The 17,498-nt window shown below is 41.4% G+C and overlaps 1 protein-coding gene across 30 annotated transcripts in view; it reads left to right on the top strand.

Annotated features, from left to right (window-relative positions):
* Positions 1 to 17,498, top strand: part of EVL (Enah/Vasp-like) — a 218,628-nt gene that overhangs the window by 32,066 nt on the left and 169,064 nt on the right. For 2 of the 30 annotated variants that reach the window (XM_065595692.1, XM_005308823.5), the window contains exon 1: positions 30 to 256. The exons of 24 other annotated variants lie outside the window; for them this stretch is intronic. Coding sequence is in view for 3 of the 6 variants with exons in the window: in XM_005308823.5 (XP_005308880.1) it covers positions 234 to 256 (23 nt within the window). In the remaining 3 variants the exon portion in view is untranslated. Of the gene's footprint in view, positions 1 to 29; positions 257 to 17,498 lie in introns of those variants that run through there. 4 more of the 30 variants (XM_005308803.5, XM_042858707.2, XM_005308806.4 and 1 more) reach the window with 2 other exon arrangements.

The following is a 17,498-nucleotide window of genomic DNA, read 5'->3' on the forward strand; positions in this document are numbered from 1 at the left end:
CTTGCTGGAATGATCACATGGTACTCTGTGCCTTTCCCTGTTAGCTGCTGCTTGTCAGCAGCTGGCTGAGCTGTCGGCTGCAGGCCAGTATCTGCATACCCTTTCTCTTCAGAATATTTCAAATATACTGCCTCTTAATTATGCATTTTGCTGCAGTTTGACAAACTAAATGGTTCTCCTGCATGTTAAGAAGATTATTTTAAATTTCAGAGAATTTGTCTAGTTACTAGGCCATGTATGCATTTGAAGAATTCAGGTAGGCTCTCTATTTTATATACATCAGTGTGCTTGGTTTTTGTTCTCACCAGGTTTTTGCTGTGTAATGTCAGACGGCTCTACAGTTAGTTCTCCAAAATGTAAATGTTTCTTGCATTTTAAAATATCTACCCTGTGTATTGGGAGAAGTGTGTGGAAGAATGAGCTTCAGGTAAACGATAGCTAACTGCATGACGGAGAGTAAAGCTGGATAATTGATTATCTCTTGCACAAATTTTATAGTCGTGTAGCCAGAAGCTGCAAGTACAGTATAGAGTTATAAAACAGAAAGTGTTCTGCTGAAAAGGGTCTTTGCTATTTTTGGTTCCTGAGACCTGACAGATGCTTCTTCTCTAAAGAATACTGATTATGATAATTAAGGGAAAAAATATTGATGCTTAGATCATAGCTACGATTAGATTTTTGTGCTGCAGCACAGTCTACATGCCTGTTTTTCATAATCCTGTAGCTGTAGAATTTCATATGATGATATTTCTAAATGTGATTCATATGGTTCGATTAGGGTTGGGTTGGGTTTTTGTTTGCAAACATTTGAACAGCTGTGCTTGTTAAACTACAAAATTAGCATCTTTTTTATTTAATGTTAGTGCTGCTCAATACTGGCTCGTCCTCCATCCTTCCCCCCCGCCTCCCCCCCAAATATAACTCTCCCTATGCAGATTCAAGATCTATTTAAACCATGACTGGTTTTTGAAGATAGCTGAAACAAAATGAATAGACATTGTAACACGATTGATGTTTTCACCTGCATTGAAATTGTACTCTATGAAAATTTCTGATCTTCAGTGGGTCTTTCACTTTTTGTTTTAGGTTTATTCACTGTTTCTTGTGGGTCATATTATAATATTGGCCAGATAAAAATGGTGATACTATCGTGACAACATTGGGGTAATCTCTTGGTATATTTTCTGTTCTATGTGCCATTGCTATAATATAATATGGAAAAAAATCCCTTTGATTTATTTAGATGTAGAAAAAGATTGTTTAAGTATGTAACTAGACGTGAAGGAGATTGGCTTTGCATTCACAATGCACATTCAGGACCTGTTTTTTTTTTTTTCTATTAAACTTTTTTTAAAGTCAGACAAAATATGGATTACATTTTGTTAATCTGTGCTTTGCCAGATGACGTACGTGTGTGTGAGTACACATCTTGATGCTGACAAGTAGTAGAAATGAGCAACTTGAAAAATAATAATTAAAAAAACACCATATGTCTAGAATCCAGCCATAAATGATGAAGAAATATAGGCTAACAGTGACTAGAACTTCTATTGCTTATGAAATGCTGTAGGATACTGCCTCAGTAAAAAGATTTTACTGGAACACTTTGTGATGCTGTGTAACTGCAATTGTCATAGGATTGTCAAGAGGTGCTCACAAATCTTGATGTAGCCAATTGTTGGCAGTAAGTTAAATTGCAAACAGGCACACAGCCTACTATGTCATTATTTGATTTAGTAGTTCTTTATATTGCACCCAAGTGTTTAAAACATATTATTAATACAGCAATATTCCGACCAGATTTGTCACTAGAAAACAAATTACGGTAATTTGAAAAGTGTACTTAAAAAGCTCTAGCTAATTTCCAGTGGAGGCCCCGTTCATGGGAAGACAAGGAAGACATTTACATAGTTCTGCAGCAGAGAGGTTTAGATTCTGGTCTATACCCCTCCTCAGGCTTGTGAATGTACTAGCCTTCCCCTTTTTGGCTTGCTTTGAAAATTACGTTGAACTTTACATGCATGAACTACTAGTGCATTCTAAAATCCTCCAAGCTGGCGGGACTGTGGCATCTGTGTAGTAACATTTAGAATGACATTTATGTTGTTAGGCATTTCAGTGGTATTCCGTTGAGGGTGTATCTGGATGATGTTCTTCTTTATGGGATTATTATTAGCTCTTATTTCTATAGCTGTATTTACTTGTGACGGGACCACTGTGTATCTCACAAACTAAAAAGGATTGGCCTAGTTCAGTATTTGGATGGAAGACCTATGCCTATAAGATATGGAGTTGATGATTCAGTAGGTAGTGCTGTTCCCTGAACTAAAGACTCAACATGGTGTTAAAGGCACTATGCTGTTGGAGATGCCATCTTTTTGGATAAAATATAGAACTGAAGTCATGGCCACTTGTGCTCACTCAGGGCCTGACTTCCATTTACAAAGTAGGTGTTCACTTCCATGTACAAAAACATATCCAGTTTAAATCTCAGATTTGTCTGTATACAAGTCTAGATCGGTGTCTGTCTAGCCAAGTGCGAGCACAGCTTCCATTTGTGCATGCATATATAATTCAGCACATGCAAAATACGGTTTCATTTGTGCATGTGCAAGTTTACATCTACTTTCTGACTAGATATTGGTGCTAAGGAACCCATAAAAATCTCTCAGAAAGAGGTGCACAGCCAGTCTTAGACAAATTCCAGATACTGAAGAGTGATTACGTTCTGTCTACCCAAGTTCCCTCTGCAGTTTCAATTTGATATAGTGACCTTCACTTCCTGGCGAATGGTTGGGTAGTGCTGGGTACTGTTAAACAGCTGCTGGACTTCTTTGCAGAAGCATCTCACTTCAGGACTGGATGAAGAAAGCAACCCTGGTGTGCTGTTTATAAAACACTTATTTGTAAAGCACTTTGGGATGAAAGGTTTCAGAGTAGCAGCCGTGTTAGCCTATATCCGCAAAAAGAACGGGAGTACTTGTGGCACCTTAGAGACTAACAAATTTATTAGAGCATAAGCTTTCGTGGACTACAGCCCACTTCTTCGGAAATTATGCATCCGAAGAAGTGGGCTGTAGTCCACGAAAGCTTATGTTCTAATAAATTTGTTAGTCTCTAAGGTGCCACAAGTACTCCTGTTCTTTTTGGGACGAAAGGCACTTGATAAATATAACTAATGTGGATGATGAGCCAAGAGTTGAACCTCAGAGAAAACAAAGGAACTAAAATCCATTGGGAATTTCATAATTCCATGTTCTAGCCAAGGACCGTTTTTTTTCCTGACAGTGGGACAGGGCATTAACCCTAAGGCAAACTTTATTTGTTGTGTTTTTTTTTTTTTTTTTTTAACTGAGGGTTACAGAAACTTACACGACCAGGTCCTCAGTTTGTGAGGTTATTGGACCTTTGCCTCGTGACATCAGCTGAGGATGTGGTCCCTTGTCTTTACTAATTCTTTTTATAGTCTTTCAATAGCCTAACATGTATTTTATATGTAAAATGCAGTGAATTTTCTCACAAGCTGGATTTTCTCAACCTCTCACTGATAGGTTGTTGTGCATAATGTTAAGATTGCTGTGCTTTTGGCCAAGAAGCCAAAGTACTTTTGTTACGTCCAGTCAAAGACGTCAGTCTTTGTAGCAACAGAAAGCTTTGTTAAACCGAGTGTAGATTTTTCCTCTTGCTGCCTTGGGTATATTAGCCTGGGGTATTACTTAGCATACTCCCTAATGAACTAGTGTCTGTCTTTCTAGTGCACCTTCACCATCACATCTCAATATTTTTGACTATGAACTTTCTATTCCCCTATGCACTAAGCAAAGCTAGTAACAATACAAAAAAGGGAAATTTTAGTCTCTTCAAAGTCAACCGTTTGTGAATACGGCAAATAGGTTTTTTTTCAGAAATTGATATAATGCATTTCAAAACAGAAATAGACTATATTTTGTGTGCATATAGCACCTCTCATCTGAGGATATCAAAGTGCTCAGGAACATTAATAAAGCCTAATAATTCTCTGAAGATATTATGATGCCACTGCTATAGATGGGTCAACTGAGGCACAGAGCAATTAAGTGACTTGCTGAAGGCTACACACATGAGTTTTGTTGCAAAGTTGGAATAGAACCCAGGAATCCTGATTCCTAGTCTTCTGCTTTAACCACTGCCAAATAAAAAATATAAATACCTCAAAGTAGAAAAGAATTCACCATTTTGAGTACTGTTTGACTAAAGCAAATTCCAGTGGTAAACAATCCTAGATTTACTTGTTGGCTGCAGTTTTCCCCATGCTCTTACCAGCATTTCAGGTTCCTCTGGTTGGGAGCGCCAGTGGGATAAGTTTAATAAAGAATAAATAAAAGAAAGTTGTGTGTCTTCCATCCTACATGATATCAATATTATTTCCTAGATGGAAATGATATTGAAATTTGAAGTGGAGGCAGATAGATACATTCTATCTTCAGACCAGATAAAGCCAAGTGCTCTAGGTGGATGAGGGCCTAACTTTCCAAAAATGACTAGTTACTGTGGATGCATCAATTTTTGGGTGGGGCATCTTAAAGGGGCCTAATTTTCAGAAGTACTGAACCATCATCTGTGGAAAATCAGGCCCCTTTTTAAGGTCTCTTAAATTAGGCCTCAAATTCAGGAGTACTAAAATCCTTTAGTTACTTTTGTAGAGTTAGATCCTAACCTTTTTCTTGCTAGAGAAAATGACAATATTAATGATCAAGGGAGAGGAAAGGAGAAGTTCAAGGAACATTTCAGCCTTTGCCAGAATCTAGTTTTTGTGAGTGGCACTGGTGGTATAATGGTTAAGGAAAGCAAAAGCTACTTATTGTTCTGAATCCAAGGGATTGTGACTTCACAGGTAAGATGAAGTGACTAGTGAAAAATTTTACAAAGTGGGGTAGTTATTCTCTTCTGACAAGAAGAGAAGGAAGTTAAGGAAGTAAAGCTGCTTAAGTTAAATGGTGTTAAAACAGAAGAGGCCGGGGAGAATGTTTAAAACAGGGTGTCAAGGGTTTTGCAGATTCAGATGCTATTTTTGAGCAGCATTTGGCAGACAGTGTCTCAAACTGATGTAACCTGCAGCACTGAATTTACTGCAGTTGCAGCATCATGAACAAAACATTTGTGAGAATCTTAACCAATAGCAATTAAGAATTTTTGTAAGCAGGAGTTTAAAACCGACATTTCAATGTCAGTAAATCCAGTCCAGGTATAGTTGAGATGGTGCGTTCATTTTGAGTCCTTAGTGGCTTAAACCTTCCAACAGACCAACCAGTGACCTTCTTTTTATTCCTTCTTTACAAATAGGGAAATTACATTTATGCCAATTTTTGCATTTAATGTCCAGGTTGAAGATTTTAATTGAACCACCGGAGTTGGAAAATCCAGTTATAATTCCCACAGCAAATGCAACTCTGCCACCTTATGCATCTCCTAAGGCAGTAAGAAAAAATGGCGCATGGGCACAAACAGGCCAACTTATGGTTGCTGTGAGAACCATTCCACTGACACTCTTGCATCTTGTGAGATTAAAATCTCAATTTTAATGTTACGACTAATTTAAAGCCAAATTCTGAGAGCTATCCTGAAGCAAAACTCGCATTGCAGTCAGAAAGTTGAAGCCAATCGTTAAGAGAAACAAGTTTGTTTACATTTATGGGAGATAATGCTGCCCGCTTCTTAATTACAGTGTCACCTGAAAGTGAGAACAGGCATTCGCATGGCACTGTTGTAGCTGGTGTCGCAAGATGTTTACATGCCAGATGCACTAAAGATTCATATGAATTTTGCTTGAGTAAGGCTCACAAAATGTGGCCGTTAAGCGTTTTGTATTTTAAAAATATGAAAAACCTTTCTTTTGGACAGCCAATAGTTATTCAATCATGCTACCAACCTATAGCTGGTGAGAGAATGTTAATTCCTCATGGGAATGTTAAATTCCCTTCCTCAAACAGCTAATTATTGTATCAATGAAAGTTTTCAGCTACATACATTATATTTTCTCGAGAACTGATACCACAGTTGGCCCCATGTTTCATTGGCTTAGCAATTAGATGCTTGAAGAAAAGGAGTTGTGTTTTTTCTAAGAAGACCCTGAATCCTAATATCTTTCTTGAAAGGAATGAAGCAACTTAATCTACACAATGCAGTGATTTTTATTATTTTTTAATAAAACCATCTGTATCCAGTAGGGAAGGATGAGCCAGCCTTAGCCTGATCTGCCTTTGCACATCCTTGAACCAAAATTCAATAAAGGTTTGATTTAAGATACTTCCCTACACACAACCACTACCCATTGCTTTTCACTTGTAGTGATGTCTTCATTTGGATGGAGTGCTGGTTTCCACAGCATAGTGTCCTCTTCAAGAGGTAGTCAATTTCTCTCCCTCCACCCCCAACTCCAGCCATTCATTTTCAAGGGAGGCCAGTTACCCACTCACCTGTACCAGTACAGTGTGCCAAGTACACCTGCTGCAGGATCTGCTGTTTACCATACCTGTAAAACATCTATATTGTACTTTGTAGATTCCCTACAACTTTCTCCCTAATGGCCTGATCTGAAAATATTTCTACTCACTTCAGTGGGTGTTGGATTGGGTTCCATAGTCCTCATTTTGTTCTCAGTACAGTCAATGTTAGACTCCTGTTGACTTCAGTGGGAGAAAGAACAGGAATATGGAGCCCAATCCAAAGCCAGAGCATGGGAGATCCATGCTTTCCTCCCTTCTCCTAACAAGAGTGATTGTGTGTTTTTTGCATTTGCCTGAACAAAAACTGAATAGGGGCCTCACAATTTGGCTCCATGAGAGACTGAATTTGAAAGACATTCCTGCCTGGAAAAACCATGCCCCATGAGCACTGCATTAATGGACTAGGAGAAGGGAGAAAAACATGGTCGTTAGGGACAAAAGGGAATAACAAGAATAATAATATTCGGTGTATTGCTATAGCACCTTCCATATGAAGGCCTCATCGTGCTTTACAAACATTAATAAATTAAGCCGCGCAATATGCCTGTGAGACTGGTGTTATCTTTGTGGGAACACAGAGGTTCAGGGAGGGACTTAACCCAAGTCTCTCACACAAGCCTGTGGCAGAACCCAGAATAGAATCCAGATCACCTGCCTCTCATCCCTCTCCTTTAAACACGAGATGTTACTAAACTGTGTGCTCTAACAAATCCCAGCACAGGGAGGCAGTGTGGTCTAGTTATTGTAGCAGATGGGACTGGGAGTTAGGGCTCTTGGGTTCTGTTCCCAAAGCTACCACTCACTTCCTGTATGACCTTGACCTCTCATGCCTGAGTTCTCCCAGCTCTCAGAAGGGTCTAATGATACCTGTTTTACAGGGTTATTGAGATGCTTCATTAATGTTTGTAAAGAGCTTTGAGAGACACAGAAACAAGGTACTTTGGAGAGTAAGTGGATTGTTATTTGATTAAAATATTACATTTCATGAAGTAAGGTGAGGAGCTGGTAGGAGCAGTGGAAAATCAGTTAAAACCAAACAAAAAAGAAAAATCTGTGACCCTCCTGATTTTAACACTTTGTGATGGCCACTGAGAAGACAGTGATTATGGGGTTACTGTCTCTTTAAAAGGACATGTACAACTACAGTGGTGAAGATCTGAACAGCTAAACAGCAGCTGAAGGACTTCAGCCACAGCAGGCTTAGAGAGTTCAAGCTTATTAGATCTAAACTCTGGACCAAACTGCACTCTCATGTAACAGGGCATGTCTCCTCCTGAAGTCAAGGGGAGTTGTGCCTGCTAGTGGCAGGGCTGAATTTGGCTCTACTCTTCACACAATGGGGGTAGCAAAATGTGACCCACTGGATATTGCAAAGTTGTCAGATAAATATCCAGGTATACATAGCACCCATACCATGTGATATATACAGCCGTTTAAAACACAGACACATTTGCCATCCTCATTGTACTTGCTGGAGAGGAGGTACAGCTGGGCGGTAAAGAGGAAGAATTCCCAGGATGAAGGGGCTGTAAAAATACCCCCATTTCCTTCAGGTCTAGGCAACAATGAGAGTAAAGTCTTGCTCTGCAGAAGAAAAAGGAAGCAAAGAACTCCTCTTTGGGAGATGAGGAGGAAGGAACATGGAGAACAACCTTTCCAAAGTACCTTTCAAAAGCCTCCGGATTGAGTGTGTTTCTCAGACTGCTGTGCTGAGTAGTGTTAACGTTTAAAGGAGGTACGTAGGATGCCAGGAAGATGACGGCCTAATGAGGGCGATCACTAGAGCTGACCAGAGGATGACGATTCTCTTTTGAATCCTCTTGAATGTTTTCACAAAAATGGGATTGTGTGTCCATTTTCAGATTCAAACCTGAGCTTTTCGCGGGGGGGGGGAGTAGCTTGGTGGGTAGGGCACTGGCCTGTGGGAGACCGAAGTTCAGTCCTTGTTCTGCCTGATTCCAAGCAGAGTTTTTCAGCCCAGATCACTCTGAATCAGACAGAACAAGGATGAACCAGGGTCTCCCATGTCCATGCCCTATCCAACAGGCGCTAGGCTGTGAGGAAGTCCTCCTCTCTTAGTTGAAACTGATCCTTCACCATGAAACCTGTCAGCTTTGAGAAAACAGAATATTTCGACTAACTTTAATTTAGGCAGAATTGTTCTGACCAGCTCTAGCAATTGCTCCCTTGCTGCTGTTTGGCTGGAGACTGTTTTTACAAGGCTGAGTTAGCAGGGCAGCAGAGTCTCAATTAACATTGAGTTCAGGTTCAAGAGTATCCATCTTTCTGTCCAGGTTCCTATTTGGCCTTCGTTACCATGTTATCTGGGATTCAAGTAAGAGGGTTTTGTTTTGTTTTTTAACATATGTGGGGGCGGGGGGGAATCTAAGGACCAGAAGTCCACCTAACACTTCAGTTTAGGCCAGATTTTTCAAAAGTGCCCTGCACCCAGCTCCTGCCATTGTTCTCAGTAGTTGGGCACTCTAGAAAACTAGTTATCATATTTAGTGCCTGATTTGGAGTTGAATGGTCGAGTTCTTTTGAAAACGTGGCCCAATTGTGGGTGCTGGAACTTTCTTTCTTTCTTTCTTTATAATTGGGCTCTAAACGTGTCTAAAAGGACGAGGTTAGATAAAATCTTAGATTGCAGAAAAAATGTAGAAAGCCCCTAAAATTGTAGAATCTGGCGTTTTCTTGCCTCTGTGATTATCTAATCTTATTTACAAGTAAATAACCTGTAACCTGACCGATTAGAAATAAAGTGTTCTCTCATAAGTGCACATTTAATTCGGCATGCAGACCTTACAGGTCCCTGCAGATGACTTTTCACACCAGGTGAGCAAAATGTTTGGGGGTTTGGAATTTGTTTGGGGGTTTTTTTAGTTTAAAGATATGTTTGTTGATATTTCTTGTCTTCAGTGATAACATCATGATGGTAGTGAATGGTGGACAAAAGCATTTTCTGATAAAACAAGGCAGGGCTAATGTCAAGAAGGTCCAGCTTAACCCATAGAAAAATTAGCTTCAGGTGAATGAAATGTACCCGGTGTGTGACCTTGTCATCATGAAAAGCTTCAGGCAATAGCATCTATATCTAAATTTGCATGTAAACAACAGTTACAGCACTTCTTGGGAATAAATAAATGCATGTCCCAGTTATGCCAAGTGATTGCAGCATCAATATATGTGCTTTGAAAACAAAGCATACAGCCCAACTATAATCCTACACAGGAGCAAGGGAAACAAACCCTCCAAGCCAAATGAGTGCTGAAACCTTATGATATGTAAAAATGCAGTATAGCACCATTGGACACATCCCCATATGGACGGGGAGCAGTCTGATTGCAAGAAGGACAGTGTATAATATAGATATATTCAGTGCCTCAGGGAGGGAAAAACCTATTCTCAGACTGGAAAAAGATGTGTCAAAACATAAAGATGAAACATCAAAGATTTTTCTTGCCTGTTCTATATATTGCTGCCACTAGCACTAGGTAATAAATTTCCTGAACCAGATTCTTGGCTGTTGTAAATCAGAGTAGCTCCACTGAAGTCACTTTATCTATTCCAATTTTCATCAGCTAAGGATCTGACCCATTGCACCTGACTCTTAATACACTTAGACACCAGAAGCTCATAATCCCAATTTACACATTTGTTTAATAATCTGTTTATGAGGAGTAGTGTAAAAAGGAGCAGAAGAAAAACTCAAATGAAAAAAATAGGGCAAAAGGTGCTGCAGAAAGCTAGGAGAGAGCAAGACGCGTACAGAGAGACCGCATGTGGGTGGAGATGCGGGGTAGTGCGGGAGAGAAGATGAGGGGGAGGAGGAATTCAACCAACAAATAATACGGTGGGCCAGATTCTTGGCTGGTGTAAATTGATATAGCTCCATCATTTCAGTCCTTCAGTGGTGCTCTGATGGTTTACACCCAGGGCCGGCTCCAGGCACCGGCGAAGGAAGCAGGCGCCTGGGGCGGCCAATAGAAAGGGCGGCAGTCCGTCCGTTGTTGGGGCGGCACGTCCAGGTTGGCGGCGGCGGCACTTCGGCGGCAGCTCAATCAGTCCGCAGTCCTTGGCGGCGGGTCCTGTAATCCCTGTATTCCTCCTTGGCGGCAGGTCAATCATTTTTGTGTTTGTTTTTTTTGTTTTTCCGCTGCTTGGAGTGGCAAAAAAGCTGGAGCTGGCCTTGTTTACACCAACTGACAGTCTGGTCCAGTATATATTATAGATCATGCTGTACTGAAGGGGAAAGAACTGAAACTTGCAGCCTGATTCAGAGTGAGACTAAGCACCCACTGAAGTCAGTGGTTGCAATTGCCCTTTACGATGTGGCCTCTTATGCTGCTCCAGTGGCATAAAGAGGATGTTGACGGCAGCCATCTACAGAATAACCAAACACAGGGATTCTCTTGAGCCAGCATAGAACCAGGGTAATGGCCCTATGCCAGCCCCATTTCCCTATCCCCAGCATAGGGGGTATGTCAGAGGAGGAGGCACATGGAAGGAGTGTTAGCTAATCTCTGTTGGCATAACTGCTCATAGAGGACCACTGCAAGCCAACACAAGTTAGAGCATCCCTGAGGCTGCTTTAAATTGTAATGGGGCAAAAACTGGGGAGTTGCAAAGGGTGGCTTCAAGTCAGCTTTCCCTGCTCCTATACTGCATCCAGTAGAGGGAAGGAGTATTGCAAAATGAGGCCTAGTGAGTGTTGTGGGTGCCTAGCACTTCTGCGGATTTAAGATCTATGATTGTCTTGAAACTACCATGAAATTGCTCATGAAAGAAAACAAGTTATGAAATCGGAATCCAATCTATACCTGTGTACTACAACAACTCAAAAGGGCATGATCTCCCTTCTCCCTTGAGGGAAGAAGATCCCTACAGCATAAACGGGCCTGGGGATTTCAGGTAAGCATGCTCAAGTCCCAAGTACTGCATGCTCAACCTGGTGGAAAAAAGCTGTTCAGAAAAGCTGACAAAGAGGCAAAAATCCCTCCATTGCTGTGCTGCAGTACAGAAGGTCACATGCATACTGCAGCTAGGCACTCTTGCTAGCTAGATGATGAGCAGGAAAGCTGTACTCCAAAGCTCTCTGTATCCAGCAGATTAACCAGAGATTTCTTGAGCTGCATGATGAGCTCAGCTACAGAAGCATTAAAGTAAAAAAAGATAGAAATTCTACTAAGACTGCTCAGTAAAACCATTACTAGACCTCAAACCAGTCAATAAAGCAAAGATTAGATGTGGCTAGATTTGGAAAATATCTGTGGGAAGAGGTGCTGTTTGTCTCCTCAGGTCCTACATCTGTGTTAGAGCAAACAGAGAGAGGCAGCAGTAAAGATGGAAGGCCAGAGCCTTCGCTGCTGGGAATAGGCACAGGTCCATCTATAGACCTGTGCCTTTGCTGGAGTTATCACCATTCCATGTGCGGAAGTTCTGGCCCAGAATAATTATCATTTATTCTAGACCAGAAAAACCTTGGTTAACGCAACATCTGTTTAAGGTATGGTCACATTCCAAAGTTCTAGTCAAATTGTGTTTAGTCTACAGACTCGAGAGACACGTTTCCCTTGACAATGGGGTAAATATAAGAGATGCTTGGGGCAGGAGACTGAGAATTTGTCTTGGATGCCAAGATTCTTTGCAAACATTACCAGACATAATGTTGGAGCGACCACACGCTAACCGTGACCCTTGTCCTTCAAAACACAAGCACTCAAGCTAGGTAGCAGTTGGTCAGTTGTCCTTGCTTACTCAAAAGTGTATTGCAGTGGATGTGGATTAGTAGAATATTTGCACGTCTGAGTTAGGGGTACAAGTCCTTATCATGGTGTGTGAGGGTGTCCATAAAGATCAAGGATTGTGAAATGATCCTGGCAGCTGGGGAGCAGAGTAGAATCTACATGTCACACTATATATATGGAATTGGATTGGCTAATCAAAACCAGCCTTTGTAGCTTTCAGTGGAATATTTTTTTATAATGGCAGGTAGCCTCTGCTCTGCTTGCATAGCTGTGTGCGGTCAAGTAAGTTCTCTGTGGCAATGACTCAGCGTATTTCATTCACCTAAAGATTTCACTCACTCTCTCTACTGCGATTCCATTTGCCCCCCTGATAATTCTCATCCCCACCCCCCTCTTTCTAGCAACAGCTGCACTTTTACCCTTGGGCTGAGAGAACACTGCCTCTTCTGAAGCTGCAATACCAGATGCTAGAGGCTCTGCAAGAGTAATACACTTTGATCTTTCTCTCTAAGTGACTATGGGATACACGGCCCAATCCTATGCAGTGTGGAGCGCCTGTGTGAGATGCTGAGCACCTTGAATGCTGAGTGAAATGAGTGAGAGTCCATGGGAGAGTTGTTGAGAGAACCCATCGCCTCATGAGAGATGCTCAGTATCTTGCAGTATCAGGCCCACAGATTTTTTTTTTTTTTTTTTTCAGTGCACTGAGACAGAATAGTACACAATAATAGCATTTACCCAGAGCTTTTCATTCCTAGCCCTCAAAGCAGTTTACAAAGGAGGGGAGGGTATCATTATCCGTATTTCAAAGATGGAGAAATGGAGACAGAGAGCGTGACTTAAGTCACTGCCAGTGCTAGGAAGAGAACTGAGGTGTGAAATCCTGGCTCCTCTGAAGTCAGTGGGAAAACTCCCATTGACTTTAATGGTGGTCAGAATTTCAACCCACGTCCCCTAGCCCAGTGGTTCTCAACCAGGGGTATGTGTACCCTTGGGGGCACGCAGAGGTCTTCCAGGGGGTACATCAGCTCATCTAGATATTTGCCTAGTTTTACAACAGGCTACATAAAAAGCACTAGTGAAGTCAGTACAAACTAAAATTTCATACAGACAGTGACTTGTTTATACTGCTCTCTGTATTACACACTGAAATGTAAGTACAATATTTATATTCCAATTGATTTATTTTATAATTATATGGTAAAAATGAGAAAGTAAGCAATTTTTCTGTAATAGTGTCTTGTAACAGTTCAGTATTTTTAGATCTGATTTTGTAAGCAAGTAGTTTTGAAGTGAGGTGAAACTTGGGGTATGTAAGACAAATCAGACTCCTGAAAGGGGGGCAGTAGTCTGGAAAGGTTGAGAACCACTGCCCTAGCCCCTTGGATTGTATTGCCTCCAGGAGGTACACTCATGCACTGACAGGGATACATACGCCTGATAATACAGTGTTATCTCCATGATTATCGTCATGTTCCCCAGCCTCAGTTATCTCAGAGATCAAGTGTCCTTCAATTTTGTCTCAACCTAAGTCCTACTTAGTAGTACTTGTAGTAGCTGCTGACAGCTTTTATTAGGAAAAAAACCATCAACAGGCCAAGCTCTGAGTGACACCCGTTGTATTCTAGTCTGACTATATATTTATATCTACATTTCTATCTACTGCTGTAAGTGAAACCATTTCCCTCCTAGCTCAGGATACAGAATGTTGCAATGTGACCATCTTCTGAGAGAGAGGACACATTTTGTTTATAGGTTGGTGAGGTTCCAAAGGTGTAAGATGAAGACAGTTAGATTTTGTTTTGTTTTTCCAGTCCAAGTTGCTGAATAAAGTGACAAGTGCGGTTTCTAGACCGGAATTATTAGTGTGTTAGTCCATTAGACTTGGCAGAGGCCTGCAGATTTGCTTATGTTGCTGAAATTCAAATCTATTTGTCTGGTATACTTACTGGCAGAATGCATGTGGTGGTTTTTTTTTTTTTAATTTAAACTAAATATCTCATCACTTTTCAGCAGACAGTAAGAAATAAATGAAAGTGCCTTGCATTCATCCATGCTTTAGTGTGAGCAACTATAAAGATGGGATCCTGGTCAGTTTGCAAAGTATCTGAAAACAAGATTTGAAACCCTGAATAAATATGGACAGGCATATTGTTAAGGATGAGTTATCCAGAGTAGTAGCATATCACTATTTATTCCAGTCTACATGAAAGAAAAATGACCAGAAGGGCTGTTCCTGTAAATACAATGGATAATAATTCTGTATACATCATAGTTAATAGCTCTTTGGACTTCATTAGCGCCTCCCAACCAAGAATCCCAGAGCACTTTAAGGACGTTAATGAATTAAGACTCACAGCACCCCATAGTGTGGGATGCAATAATCCATGTGGGATTGTTGTTATCGCTACTTCACGTTTAATGGAAAAAATGAGGTTAAATGACTAGCCCAAGATGCCAAGTTAGTGGGAGTGCTACAAATCGTATCTCCTGACTCCTCCAACCACTAAACTATACCCCCTCTCTAACACCTGGATTGTAATGTCCTGGCTTGGGTTAAAATTTCAGGCCAACTTTCTAGGAAAGCAGGATACCCTAGGGATTGTCTACACTGGCGATTGGCTCCAATTTCAGCCAAAAAAGGGCTAGCCAGAGCTCTCGTGTGAACTGGGAAACCTATTGTAAAATGCACTCGTGTAAATCGTGACTTATAGCAGTTTAAAAAAAAATAGGATATCTCCATTAATTTATTTTTATCTCCTAGAGCTGGAAGGGACCTTGAAAGGTCATAGAGTCCAGCCCCCTGCCTTCACTAGCAGGACCAAGTACTGATTTTGCCCCAGATCTCTAGGTGGCCCCCTGAAGGATTGAACTCACAACCCTGGGTTTACCAGGCCAATGCTCAAACCACTGAGCTATCCCTCCCCCTAAAAATGAATGTCAGAGGACCAGAAATCTCAGCAAATTATTTTTGGACTCTTGGGTGCAAGTTATCTGAACATGCTGATTGAAAAATGTTTCTCTCTAGCAGATGTTGTCTAACATCTCCTCAGCTACTAATGTCACATCCTCATATGATACAAGTACACCTCTACCTCGATATAACGCGACCTGATATAACACAAATTCGGCTGTAAAGCAGTGCTCCGGGGGGGAGGGGGTTGCGCACTCTGGAGTTTATCCTGTCTACAATAGGAGTTTGCACCATTGCAGCTCTACTGGTTGCTGACTACTAATGGCTTATATCAGGACAGCTCTTCAGTATAGACAAGGCCTAAGGTGTATGTCTCAGACAAAGTGTAAAGGTGCTCCAGCATGTAAGGGATTAGTGAGTTCCTGCCTATCACATGGCTGAGGTGCATGATGTTATTTAAAGCAGGGGTTCTAACCTTTTTCTTTCTGAGGCCCCCCAACATGTTATAAAAATTCCATGGCCCACCTGTGCCACAGCAATTGTTTTTCTGCATATAAAAACCAGGGAAAGCATTAGGGGGTAGCAAGCAGGGCAATTGCCTGAGGTCCCACACCACAGGGGGCCCTGTGAAGCTAAGTTGCTCAGATTTCGGCTACAGCCCCGGGTGGCGGGACTTCGTGCCCCAAACTTCAGCCCCAGGGGTGGGGCTTCAGCTTTCTGCCCTGGGCCCCAGCAAGTTAATGCTAGCCCTGCTTGGCAGATCCCCTGAAACCTGTTTGCGGCCCCCCCCAGTGGGCCCCGGATCCCTGGTTGAGAACCACTGATTTAAAGAAAGGGGAAACTGATGCAAAGGAAGCTACCAGAGGGAAAGGTTGTGCCCTTTCCACTCCCTGCTGGAAAGGCCTTGCATAGTTACTGCCCAGTAGTTTGAGCTGATTTTTGGAAATAAGTCAAGCCCTGAAGAAAGGGATGCGAGGAAACTTGTAGTTAGGATTCTTGTTCTGACCCCAGATGTTGAGGCTGCTTATGAACTCTCAGGCAGACTTTTTTAGAAGGTTGGCCTGGAATTTTAACCCAAACCAGCACCTTCTGGTCCTTGAGCTGTAACCAAAGATTAATGAAAGAAGCGACAAAGAGTCCTGTGGCACCTTATAGACTAACAGACGTATTGGAGCATAAGCTTTCGTGGTTGAATACACATTTCATCAGACGCATGAGACGACAAAGTGGGTATTCAACCACGAAAGCTTATGCTCCAATACGTCTGTTAAATACCCACTTTGTCGTCTCATGCGTCTGATGAAATGTGTATTTACCCACGAAAGCTTATGCTCCAAAACGTCTGTTAGTCTATAAGGTGCCACAGGACTCTTTGTCGCTTTTTACAGATCCAGACTAACACGGCTACCCCAAAGATTAATGGACACCACCGGGGAATGGGGTCTTTTTCTGGGTCAAATATTAACAGGTGGTGAATGTGCAGTGCCTTTCTTTAAGGCTTGCATGTGTTCTAGAGAGCTTAAAATTCTGCTAGTACCATGTCTGTTTTCTAACCTCTTCTTTTCATATTCACCTTAACTTATAAAAAGCCTCTATATTTTGAAGATCCTTCATATCTAACTTCAGTCTTAAGTTTTAAACATGTGAATGCTAAATCTTTCTGATTTGAGTGATATCACAGCTTTGTATGTTTATTGCTTGACTATGTTTCTTTATTGTAAGTCAAGACAGAATTCACCTATGATCTGGGTAAAAGCAAAAGAATGTTAAATGATTTCAACATTTTAAAGGTATTTTACACAGCTGCTACTGCACCCCATCAAACATGCTGATCTGTTGCCCACTTGGAATGAGCACTTAACAGTTGTACTCTGTTTCTCTGACACCAAAGCAGTTCTCTGGAGTGTTGTAAGCTTACCTTAAATTCTTCCTTGAGGTATGTTTATAATGTGGTTCCTGTAGTGCATATAGTAGTCTGCAGTTTCTTGAAACCATCCTTATATATGAATGAGAATGATAGGGAAGTGTCCTTGTGTCCCCAAGACATTTTCCTATCAATGAGTTCCATTAACAGTAAGCCACAGAACAAATAGGAGAGAGACTTTCTTTTTTCCTTTCCTTTCTTCATTCATGTGGAAGAGAGAGAGGTTTTCAGTGTTCTGGTTCTCTTGTTATTTCAGGCCTACTCATTTCTGGACCAGACTGTTCACTGATAGGTTTTTTGTTTTCAAACTTTTGAAAACTGAGTCTCCCCCCCCCTCCCCCTTCAGGAAAATGAAAGAAGTTGTGCCCCCAATCAACCCCTCCTTGTGTTAAAGGCCTAGCCCTAAATGAGTATTCCTTGTATGGATC

Source organism: Chrysemys picta, chromosome 4, assembly GCF_011386835.1.
Source record: "Chrysemys picta bellii isolate R12L10 chromosome 4, ASM1138683v2, whole genome shotgun sequence".
Lineage (NCBI taxonomy): Eukaryota > Metazoa > Chordata > Testudines > Emydidae > Chrysemys > Chrysemys picta.